Raw genomic sequence first — 9,430 nt, 5'->3', positions numbered from 1 at the left:
AGGTGAGCCAATAAAGGTGTGATAGAATTGTGTATGGGAGACATGGGGCAACTGGGGGGCAATAGGAAGGGCTGGGGGCAATAGGGGCACAGGGGGCACAGGCAGCCCCCCTCCCTGGGAGCATTGGGGTTTGTGACCCCCCCAAGCCCAGCCCCCCTCGGCGCGAAGGAGACGCTGACGCACATTGGGGTGTCCCAGAGCTTTATTGGGGGACAGCGGGGACACCCCAGGACCCCCTCGGCAGCAGGGGATGGGGGACATGGGGACAGGATGGGGGTCCCCAAGTGGTCCCAGGCGGTTCCTGGTGGTCCCAGAGGTTCCAGGAGGTCCTGACGGGTCCCAGGTGATTCTGGGGGTCCTGGGGGGTCCTGGGGACGCCTCAGTCGGAGCTGCTGGACGAGGAGGAGGAGGACGAGGACGAAGAGCGCTAGGGGGGACAGCAGAGCCATGAGCCCTGCACCGAGGGGTCTGGGGGTGACCCCCCGTGCCCCCCCCGGGTCCCCCCCACCTTGTGCCTCTTGTGAGCCTTCTTCATCCTCTTCTTCATCTTCTTGGCCGCCTTCTTGTCCAGCCCGGGGGGGAGCGAGGGGAGCACCCCCGGGTGGGGGGGCTGCGGCAGGGGGGGACCCAAGGGGGGACCCGAGGGGGCCAGAGGCGGCCCCGGGGGGTACGGGGGGGGCCCAGCGGGGTACGGGGGCTGCCCCGGCCCCCCCAGCGGGTTGGGGGGCGCCGCGGGCGGGGGGTACACGGGGTTGGGGGGTGGGACCTGGGGGGGGTACGTGGGGTTCGGGGGGTACGCGGGGTTGGGGGGGGGCGGCTGTCCTGGGGGGGAAAAGGAGGAGATTGAGGGGGGAGTCTGACCCCGGAGGGGTCAAGGCAGCCCCCCCAGTTTGGGGTGTCCCCCTGTACCTGCACCAGGGTTCCACATGGGGGGAGACTCCAGGACCTGAGGGGGGGCACGGGCGGTGAGCGGGGACCCCCCGAACCCCGCCGGCACCCAGGGGAAACTGAGTCAGGGGTTTGGGGGGCGCCCCCCGGGACTGCATGGGGCCGGGCGGCGGGGGGGCTGCGGGGGAGTCGGAGGGTTTGGGGTGCGGGGGGGATTTGGGGTGCGGGGTGCGGGGGACTCGGAGGGTTTGGGGTGCGGGGGGGATTTGGGGTTTGGGCTGCGGGGGACTCGGAGGGTTTGGGGTGCGGGGGGGATTTGGGGTTTGGGGTGCGGGGGGGGGGGTCCTGGGACTTCGCTCCCACCTTGGCTCCGGCCGCGGCCCCTCCCGGAAGGAAGAAGGGCGGGGCTTCACCAGGGGCGGGGCTGGGCTCGGGCTCCTCCCAGGGGCGGAGTCTCGTCCTGCCCCCTCCCGCCCCGTTCCCGGTGTCCCCCTGCCCTGCCCGTGCCTCAGTTTCCCCGCACGCACCTGGCGGGGGGCGGCCCCCGGGCCGGGGTCCCCCGGGGCCGGTGCGGGCCCCGCGGCCAAGCGCTGGAGCCGCTGCAGCGCCCGCTCGGCCGAGAGCCGCGCCTCGGGGTCCGGGTCCCAGCAATCCTCCAGCAGCTCCGGCAGAGCCCCCCCGGCCTGTGGGACCCCAACGACCCCGGGGATGTCACCCGGGGATGTCACCCGGGGATGTCACCCCCGAAGGGGGACAGCCCCCGGTGCCCTCGGCACCATCGCTCCAGCAGGGAGGGGACCCCAGGGCAGGGACCCCCCCAAACACCCCTGGGACCCCCCTCGGGTGTCCTGAACCACCCCGCACCCCCCTGAGACCCCCGGGGTGACACCCAAAGCACGGGCACGGCCCCCCGGGCACCCTCAGCATCCCCGGGCACCCAGGCTGGGACCCCCCCCTCGCACCCCCTGTCCCCCCCGGGGTCACCCCTGCCCGCGCCCACCCGGGGGGGTGCCGGGGTCGCGGGGCTCTGACCTGCGGGGTGCGGTGCCAGGCCGGGGGGATGAGCGGCCGCCGCCTCTCGTCCGCGGCCAAGCGGCGCAGCTGAGCCCCGCTGGGGCTGGAGCCCAGCTCGGCCTCGTAGGCCAGGCGGAACGGCGGCACCGGGGCTCCTGCAGGGCGGGACGGGGCGGCCAGAGGGGTCAGCGGGGCCGGGGGGCCGCGGGCAGCGCGGGGGCAGCGCGGGGCTCACCGGGGCTCAGGGCCTGGCAGCGGGACAGGATCTCCCAGAGCAGCAGCCCCAGCGCGTAGACGTCGGCCTGGCGCAGCGCCCGGCCCCAGGCCCGCAGGTCCAGGCTCTCGTCCAGGATCTCGGGTGCCAGGTACCGCTGGGTGCCCGCCTGCGCCACACCGGGCCCTGAGCGTGGGGCTCGGGGCCCCCAGGGCTGCTGGGGCCACCGGGGCCACCGGGGCCACCAGGGCCAGGGATGGGCTCAGCTGGCAGCCACAGCCCACACTGCCAGTGACATCAAAGGTGCGTGCCATCCCCAACCCAGGGCTGTCACCTCCCCATCCCATCCCATCCCATCCCATCCCATCCCATCCCATCCCATCCCATCCCATCCCTGTCCCCCCTGTCACCTTGCGGATGGCCACGCTGTGCCGGCTGCCGGCGCTGTCCTGGGCACGTGGTGGCAGCGCCAGCGCCAGCCCGAAGTCGCCGATGGCGCAGGTGCCGTCCTCCCGCACCAGCACGTTCTGGCTGCTCAGGTCCCGGTGCACCACGCTGGGCTTGTACAGCCCTGGGGACACCGGGGGTCACGGGGGGACGGGGCAGGGATGGGGCAGGGGGAGGAACCCAGAGCAGAGCCCAGAGTGGGACAGTGCAGGGGAGCCCCGGGCAGGGGGACAGGGGACAGCAGGGGTGCCACCCTCACCGTCACGCCACAGCTCCTGGTGCAGGAAGGCCAGCCCGCGGGCCAGGGACAGCGCCAGGCGCACGCTGCCCGCCCAGGTGCCCACGTGCTGCCCCAGGAAGTGGCGCAGGGAGCCCTGGGGACAGCGAGGGACACGGCAGGGGACGTGGGACGCCCCCCAGAATCTCCCGCACATGTCCCCCCACCGGGCCCCCATCCCCAGCGCTGTGCTCCCCAACCGTCCCACGCACCCCCGAGCCCCCTCAATCCCTTGCACACCCTGAGCCCCCCAAACCCCCGTTACAACCGAGGCCCCTGAGCCCCCTCAATCCCTTGCACACCCCGAGCCCCCCAAACCCCCGTTACAACCGAGGCCCCCGAGCCCCCACTACTCCAGTACCCCCCGAGCCCCCCAAACTCCTGTTATCCCTCCCCGGCCCAGTACCCCCCAAGCCCCCCAAACTCCTGTTACACCACCCCTGTTGCCCCCCACATCTCCCGAGCCCCGCAACATCCTGTTATCCTGCCCCAGTACCCCCCAAACCCCCTCCCCAGTGCCCCCCAGCCCCCGGGGTGACGCACGGCCGGGTAGAGCTGCAGCACCAGGAGCCCCCCGCGGGCCCGGGGCGCGGCCGCCCGGGTGTGCAGCAGCCTGGCCACGTTCTCGTGCTCCATCAGCGGCAGCGAGTGCACGGCGCGTTCGGCCGCGAACCTCCGGCGGGCCCCGGCCGCGAACGCCTTGATGGCCACGGGCCGCTGGCGCAGCGTGCCCCGCCACACGGCCGAGAAGCGCCCGGACTGCAGCACCTGCCCCGCGGCGGGGACACGCACGGGGGACGCGGCTGGCACCGGGCGGCCCCGGCACCCCGGCACCCCCACACGGGGACCACCTCTGGGGGTCCCTCAGCGCTGTGTGCCCCCCGGACTGGTGCCCCCTCTGCCATGGGTGTCCCCACATCCCCTCCCCATGTGGGTGCCCCCTCCCAGCATCACCTCCTTCCCTGCCCTCCCGCTTGGGTGCCCCCGTTGGGTGTCCCCTGCCCCGTTGGGTGTCCTTTGGCCCATGGGTGTCCCTCTATGGGTGTCCCCCGCCCCGTGGGTGTCCCCCGCCCCGGGGTGCCCCGCACCTGCAGGAAGCGCAGCGCAGGCAGGTCCGGGCTGGGGGGCTCCGGCGGGGGGACCCCGATTCTGCGCCCGCCCCGCGGTGGCTGCCCCGTGCGGGCCCTCGTCCAGCGCAGTCCTGGATGGGGGACACCAGGGACACCCCGATCCGGGGACCCCCCCACAGGAACCCCCCAAATCAGGGACACGGCACCTGGGGGCACCAGGGACCAACAGCCCCCTGTCGCCTCGCCGGGCAGGGGATGTGGGGAATGTGGCATCCCGGGGTCCCCGGGGGACACCGCACCCGGGACACCCCTCCCGGGACTCCCCACCCGGGACACCGCACCCGGGACATCCCACCCGGGACACCCCACCAGGGACACCGCACCCGGGACACCCCCCCCAAGGGAGTCACAAGGACACCGGGGACCCCCCGCCCCAGGGACACCACACCTGGAGTCACCCCCACCTTCACCCACTCTGGGAACACCAGAGATGTGGCCTTTGGGGACACCCAGGGGACGTGGGGTAGGGGCTGGCTGTGCCCGGGGGTCCCCCCGTGTCCCCGTCCCTACCGAGGACACCGAGACAGATGAGGAGGATGAGGAGGGGGCTGGCACCCAGCAGCCACAGGGTCCCCGAGGACCCGCCCCGGCCGGGCACTGGGGACAGAGACCGAGGTGACACAAAGCCCCTCGACCCCCGGGTGTCCGGGGTGGTGGTGGGGGACACTGGGGGACCCTGCAGTTTTAGGGGACCCTGCAGCTTCAGGGGACCCTGCAGCTTTAGGGGACCCTGCAGCTGCCCCTACAGCGCCCTCAGAACCCCAGGCTCCGCCACGGATCCCCCTGCGGGGAGATATCGCGATGTCACGCTCAAGATATCGCGATGTTACGCTCAGGCAGAACCCTTCTCCTGTTGCCGGTACCGTACCGTTACCCCCTGTTATAAATCACCCTGTTCCGCCGCTGATAAACGCCATTTCCCCGTCCAGCACGTTGGTGTGTGCGTGTGCTCGGTCCGTGGGGCAGGGCTGCTGCCACCGAGCCGTGCCCGAGCCGGGACGCCGCGGCCCCAGCGGCGGCAACACCCCCCCCACCCCGCCATGGGTCCCCCGAAGGTGCCGGGGTGCCCCGTGGGTCCCCTGAAGGTCTCAGGATCCCCCGTGGGTCCCTTGAAGGTGCCAGGTGCCCCGTGGGTCCCCTGAAGGTGCCGGGGTGCCCCGCGGGTCCCCTAAAGGTCTCAGGATCCCCCGTGGGTCCCTCGAAGGTGCCGGGGTGCCCCGTGGTCCCCTGTGTGTCCCCCAGCCCCGAGTGCCCCCCGGCACCCCCCAGCCCCGTACCTGGGCCCTGGCGGGGCCCCCCCAGCCCGCCGGTGGTCGCCGCGGTGCCGGTGGCGTTGCCGTTGCAGAGGTGGCCGTGGCACAGGCACAGCAGCACGGAGCTGCCCGGGTGGCCCGCGGGGCTGGGGGCGCAGGTGGCCGAGGGACAGGCGTCCCCCCGGCCCCCCCAGCAGCCTGGGGACAGCGGCACGGTCACCCGGGCCAGGGGACAGGTGGGACCCCCGTGGGACCCCCCCGTGCGGGGCAAGGGACAGGTGGGACCCCCGTGCGGGTCCCCCCCCCAGCGGCTCCTCCCCAGCGCCGCCGCAGCCGCTGCTCAAGGCCAAGGCCAAGGGAGCCGCTGGGGAGGGACCAGAACCTCCCCAATGCCCCCGGCCCGGAGCAGCCCCCGCTCCTGCCCCCCCCCCGGCTCGGGTCGGACCCCTTTTGCCTCCCCAAGACCCCCCCAGGGCAGCACCAAAGCCCTCGGTCCTGGCCCAGCCCCTTCTATCCCTTCAAATCCCCCCCTGGGGCAGGAGCAGGCTCTCCATCCTCCCCCAAATCCCCCCTGGGGCAGGAGCAGGCTCTCCATCCTCCCCCAAATACCCCCCTGGGGCAGGACCAGGCTCTCCATCCTACCCCAAATCCCCCCCTGGGGCAGGAGCAGGCTCTCCATCCTCCCCCAAATCCCCCCTGGGGCAGGAGCAGGCTCTCCATCCTCCCCCAAATCCCCCCTGGGGCAGGAGCAGGCTCTCCATCCTCCCCCAAATACCCCCCTGGGGCAGGACCAGGCTCTCCATCCTACCCCAAATCCCCCCCTGGGGCAGGAGCAGGCTCTCCATCCTACCCCAAATCCCCCCTGGGGCAGGAGCAACCCCTCCAGCCTCCCCCATCCCCTTCTGCCCCTCCAACCCCTCCCGGAGCAGGCTCAAAGCGCAGCCACCTTTCCCCTGCCCAGGCCGGGGGTCCCGGGGGTCTCCCCCTTTCCCCTGCCCAGAGCTGTGGATCCCGGGGGTCTCCCCCTTTCCCCTGCCCGGGCCGGGGGTCCCGGGGGTCTCACCCTGCACCAGAGCGTGGCTGCGGTTCCAGATGCCCACGCAGCACTGCCCGGGGGGGCAGCGCACGGCTCCGGCCGCCGCCCCCCCCGCGTCCCCCAGCGCGCCCCGCACGCTCGGGTGCTTGTAGGACACGCACGTCAGGTTCTGGGGACCTGCCGGGGGACACCTCGCACCAGGGGGGGCTCTGAACCCCCAGAAGGGACCCCCAGCCCCGGCTGAGCCCCCCAGCACCCACCTGGGCGCCCCATGGGAGCCTCCGCGGGGCCGGTGGGAAGAGGAGCGAGCGGGAGCAGCAGGAGCAGCAGGAGGAGGAGGAGGAGGAGGAGGAGGAAGAAAAGGAGAAGGAGGAGGAGGAAGGTGCTGCCCCCGCATCAGGGAGGAGAGAGCCAGGGTGTCTGGGGGGGGGGGCAGCCAGGCCTGGCCCCCTGCCCTGCATCACCCAAACGGAGCCCAGTGTCCCCTGTACCCCCTGCCACCCCCCAAAACCGGCCGTGCCCACCAAGGGACCCCCCCTCAGACTTCCAGACAACGCCAGCGACTCGTGTTTATTACAAAAAGAACTCGTCGTTCCCCATTTACAAAGGAGCCCCCCAAAACTAACAGTTTCATCTAAGTCTTTTTGTACAAAAAAATAGCACTTTGGGACCCAAAAAAAAAAAAATCATCCACCACCCCCTCCCCCCCAAAAAAATCGGCTTTGGGGGGGGAGGTTTATGACATCAGCCACCGGATTTGTGAAAACCAACCCCCCCGCCCCTCCCCTTCCCCAAATTAAAACAACAGAGATGGGACGAGATCAAACAGGGAGAGAATTATTGCCAGTTTGGGGGGGCTGGACCCCCCAGGACCCCCCCGCTGCATAGAGAACCGGCCCCGGCCCCCCGGAATGAAGGGGTGACAGTGGATTAAAGCTGGGGGAGGGGGCAGCCCCCAGAGCCCCCCAGCCCCTCTGAGGGGCGTGGGAGCGGAGCAGGGGGGGCTCACCCCAGCCTGACACCCCCTTGTCAAGGCACGTTTGTGTTTTGTGTCCCGGGAATGGCTGGGGGGGTCTGGGGGCTGCTGGGGGCTTTGGGGTGCCGGGAGCCGGGAGGGGACCCCGGTGCCAACAGAGCCAAAATGGGGGCGGTGGGATCCAGCTGCCCCCCCCACCCCCCGGCACTGGGAGCAGCGCTGGTGGTGTGGACCCCCCCATCCCCCCCAAAATGCTCTGATCCCCCCAAAAACCGCAGGGGAGCAGCCCAGGCTCTGAGAGAGCCCCCCGGGGGTCCCTGGGGCCCCCTCCCTCCCTGGGGTCCTTGGGGACAGTCCACGGGGAGGGAGGGGACACCGGGGACCCCACCCGGGACATCCCAGCGCCCGAGCCGGGCTGGGCTTTGGCACCTGATCCCCTCCGGGACAGAGCTGGGCTCGAGGGGCGTCGGGGTGGGGGTAAAATCACCAAATTGACCATTAAATTAAGAAACCTCCTGTTGTTTGTCCCAATCCTTTGTGGATTTCGGGCTGGGGGGGTCGGGGGGAGCTCATAGTGCTTCACAGGGTTATTAAAATACAAATGCTTAAAGTTTCCTATATAAAAATATACAAATGCAAAAATAGATATCAAGAGAGAGAGCCGGGGGGGGCTGGGGGGGCCGGGCCCTGCGCCCCCTCCCCGGGGAGCTTCTGCTGCCTTTCCTTTTTTTGCGTGTTTTTTACAAAAAAAAAAACCAACCCCAAATCAAAACAAGATTCCTGCTTCCCGCCGGCTCCCGGAGCTGCCGAGCGAGCGGAGCGAAGCTCGGGATGGAGATGGGGCAGCTCCTGCTGTCCCGAGGGACCGCGGCTCCTCCCCGGGCTCCTGGCACGGCTGGAGCTTCTCCCGGGACAACCGTGGGCAGCGGGACACGGGCCGGGCTGGGAAGCACCGAGGGGGCGTGGGGTGGCTGCTCTGCACCTGCCCTGGGGGGACGGGCGACAACAGCGCGGGGCAGGTGGGGAGGGATGGCCCGGGCAGGTGGGGATGGATGGCCCGGGCAGGTGAGAACAGCCCGGGGCAGGTGGGGATGGATGGCCTGGGCAGGTGGGAACAGCCCCGGGCAGGTGGGGATGGATGGCCTGGGCAGGTGGGAACAGCCCCGGGCAGGTGGGGATGGATGGCCTGGGCAGGTGGGAACAGCCCCGGGCAGGTGGGGATGGATGGCCCGGGCAGGTGGGGATGGATGGCCCGGGGCAGGTGGGGAGGGATGGCCCGGGCAGGTGAGAACACCCGGGGCAGGTGGGGAGGGATGGCCCGGGCAGGTGAGAACAGCCCGGGGCAGGTGGGGATGGATGGCCCGGGCAGGTGGGAACAGCCCGGGGCAGGTGGGGATGGATGGCCCGGGCAGGTGGGAACACCCGGGGCAGGTGGGGATGGATGGCCCGGGCAGGTGGGATTCATGGACCAGCTCCCATGCCGGGGGCTCCCCTCTGCCCCGAGCCCAAAACAGGAGCAGGGAAGTTGTGGGTCCCCTCCTGGGCCCCTGCCCCGCTCAGGCCCTGCTGGGCTCGCCCCAGAGCTGCTGCTGGGAACAATCCCAGATTTCCTTTTGCACCCACAGCCCCGCTGGGGACGAGCCCGGGCAGGGCAGCCGGGACGGGGCTGGGGCAGGAAGAGGAGGGTGTGGGAGGAAGAACGGAAAGGACCGAGCCCTCCCCCGGCGGGAGGAGCAGGATCCTGCAAAACCCTTTTTGGGGGTTTTTCTCCAAACTGTCCCTGTTTCCAGCTCCCTTTTTTTTGTCAGGAGCCACCTCCAGCGGTGCCACAACAAAACCCTCGAGTGTCCCTCGTGTCCCTGCGGTGCTTCCCCCTCGCTCCAGACCGGCTGAGCTCCGCAGATGCTCCTTTTTCCCGATTATTACTATAATTATTATTAATTCCAATGCTGGCTGTAATAAAAAAAATCAACTTTTCTCCCCCGAGGAGGCTCCAGTTGTCCCCCCAGGGCTGCGTCCCAGCCCCTCTGTCCACGACCTTCCCATGGAGCAACTCCACTCCCACAGTACAGGGAGCCTTGCCAAGAAAACGGCTGGAAAAAACCAAGATCCGAGAAAAAAAAATAAAAACAACACCTGCCAAGGCAGGGGAGGGCAGTGGGAGTCCAAGGGTGAAACATCCAGCGGGATCTCCC

The 9,430-nt window shown here is 70.3% G+C and overlaps 1 protein-coding gene and 1 long non-coding RNA gene across 4 annotated transcripts; one reads left to right on the top strand and one right to left on the bottom strand.

Moving 5' to 3' along the window:
* Positions 1-820: 820 nt before the first annotated feature.
* On the bottom strand, positions 821-6,532 carry AMHR2 (anti-Mullerian hormone receptor type 2). Its single transcript, XM_058042130.1, has 12 exons — positions 6,520-6,532; positions 6,287-6,436; positions 5,248-5,421; positions 4,481-4,567; positions 3,929-4,041; positions 3,384-3,608; positions 2,823-2,937; positions 2,527-2,687; positions 2,138-2,285; positions 1,921-2,057; positions 1,416-1,571; positions 821-946 (listed from the first exon to the last, which is right to left on the bottom strand). The coding sequence occupies exons 1-12, from the start codon at positions 6,530-6,532 to the stop codon at positions 872-874; spliced, it is 1,554 nt and encodes a 517-aa protein (XP_057898113.1). The 3' UTR covers positions 821-871.
* Positions 6,533-7,577: 1,045 nt separating this feature from the next.
* Positions 7,578-8,845, top strand: LOC131094552 (uncharacterized). 3 transcript variants are annotated; one of them, XR_009115684.1, is made up of 4 exons: positions 7,578-8,300; positions 8,407-8,472; positions 8,539-8,604; positions 8,690-8,845. It is a non-coding gene; the product is annotated as an uncharacterized LOC131094552 (long non-coding RNA). The 3 variants fall into 3 exon arrangements; XR_009115682.1 differs by having other exon boundaries at positions 7,578-8,343; positions 8,450-8,472; XR_009115683.1 differs by having other exon boundaries at positions 7,578-8,343; positions 8,450-8,519; positions 8,582-8,604; positions 8,667-8,845.
* Positions 8,846-9,430: the final 585 nt, after the last annotated feature.

Source organism: Melospiza georgiana, chromosome 29 (assembly GCF_028018845.1).
Source record: "Melospiza georgiana isolate bMelGeo1 chromosome 29, bMelGeo1.pri, whole genome shotgun sequence".
Taxonomy (NCBI): domain Eukaryota; kingdom Metazoa; phylum Chordata; class Aves; order Passeriformes; family Passerellidae; genus Melospiza; species Melospiza georgiana.
This window is presented reverse-complemented; position numbering and strand designations above follow the sequence as displayed.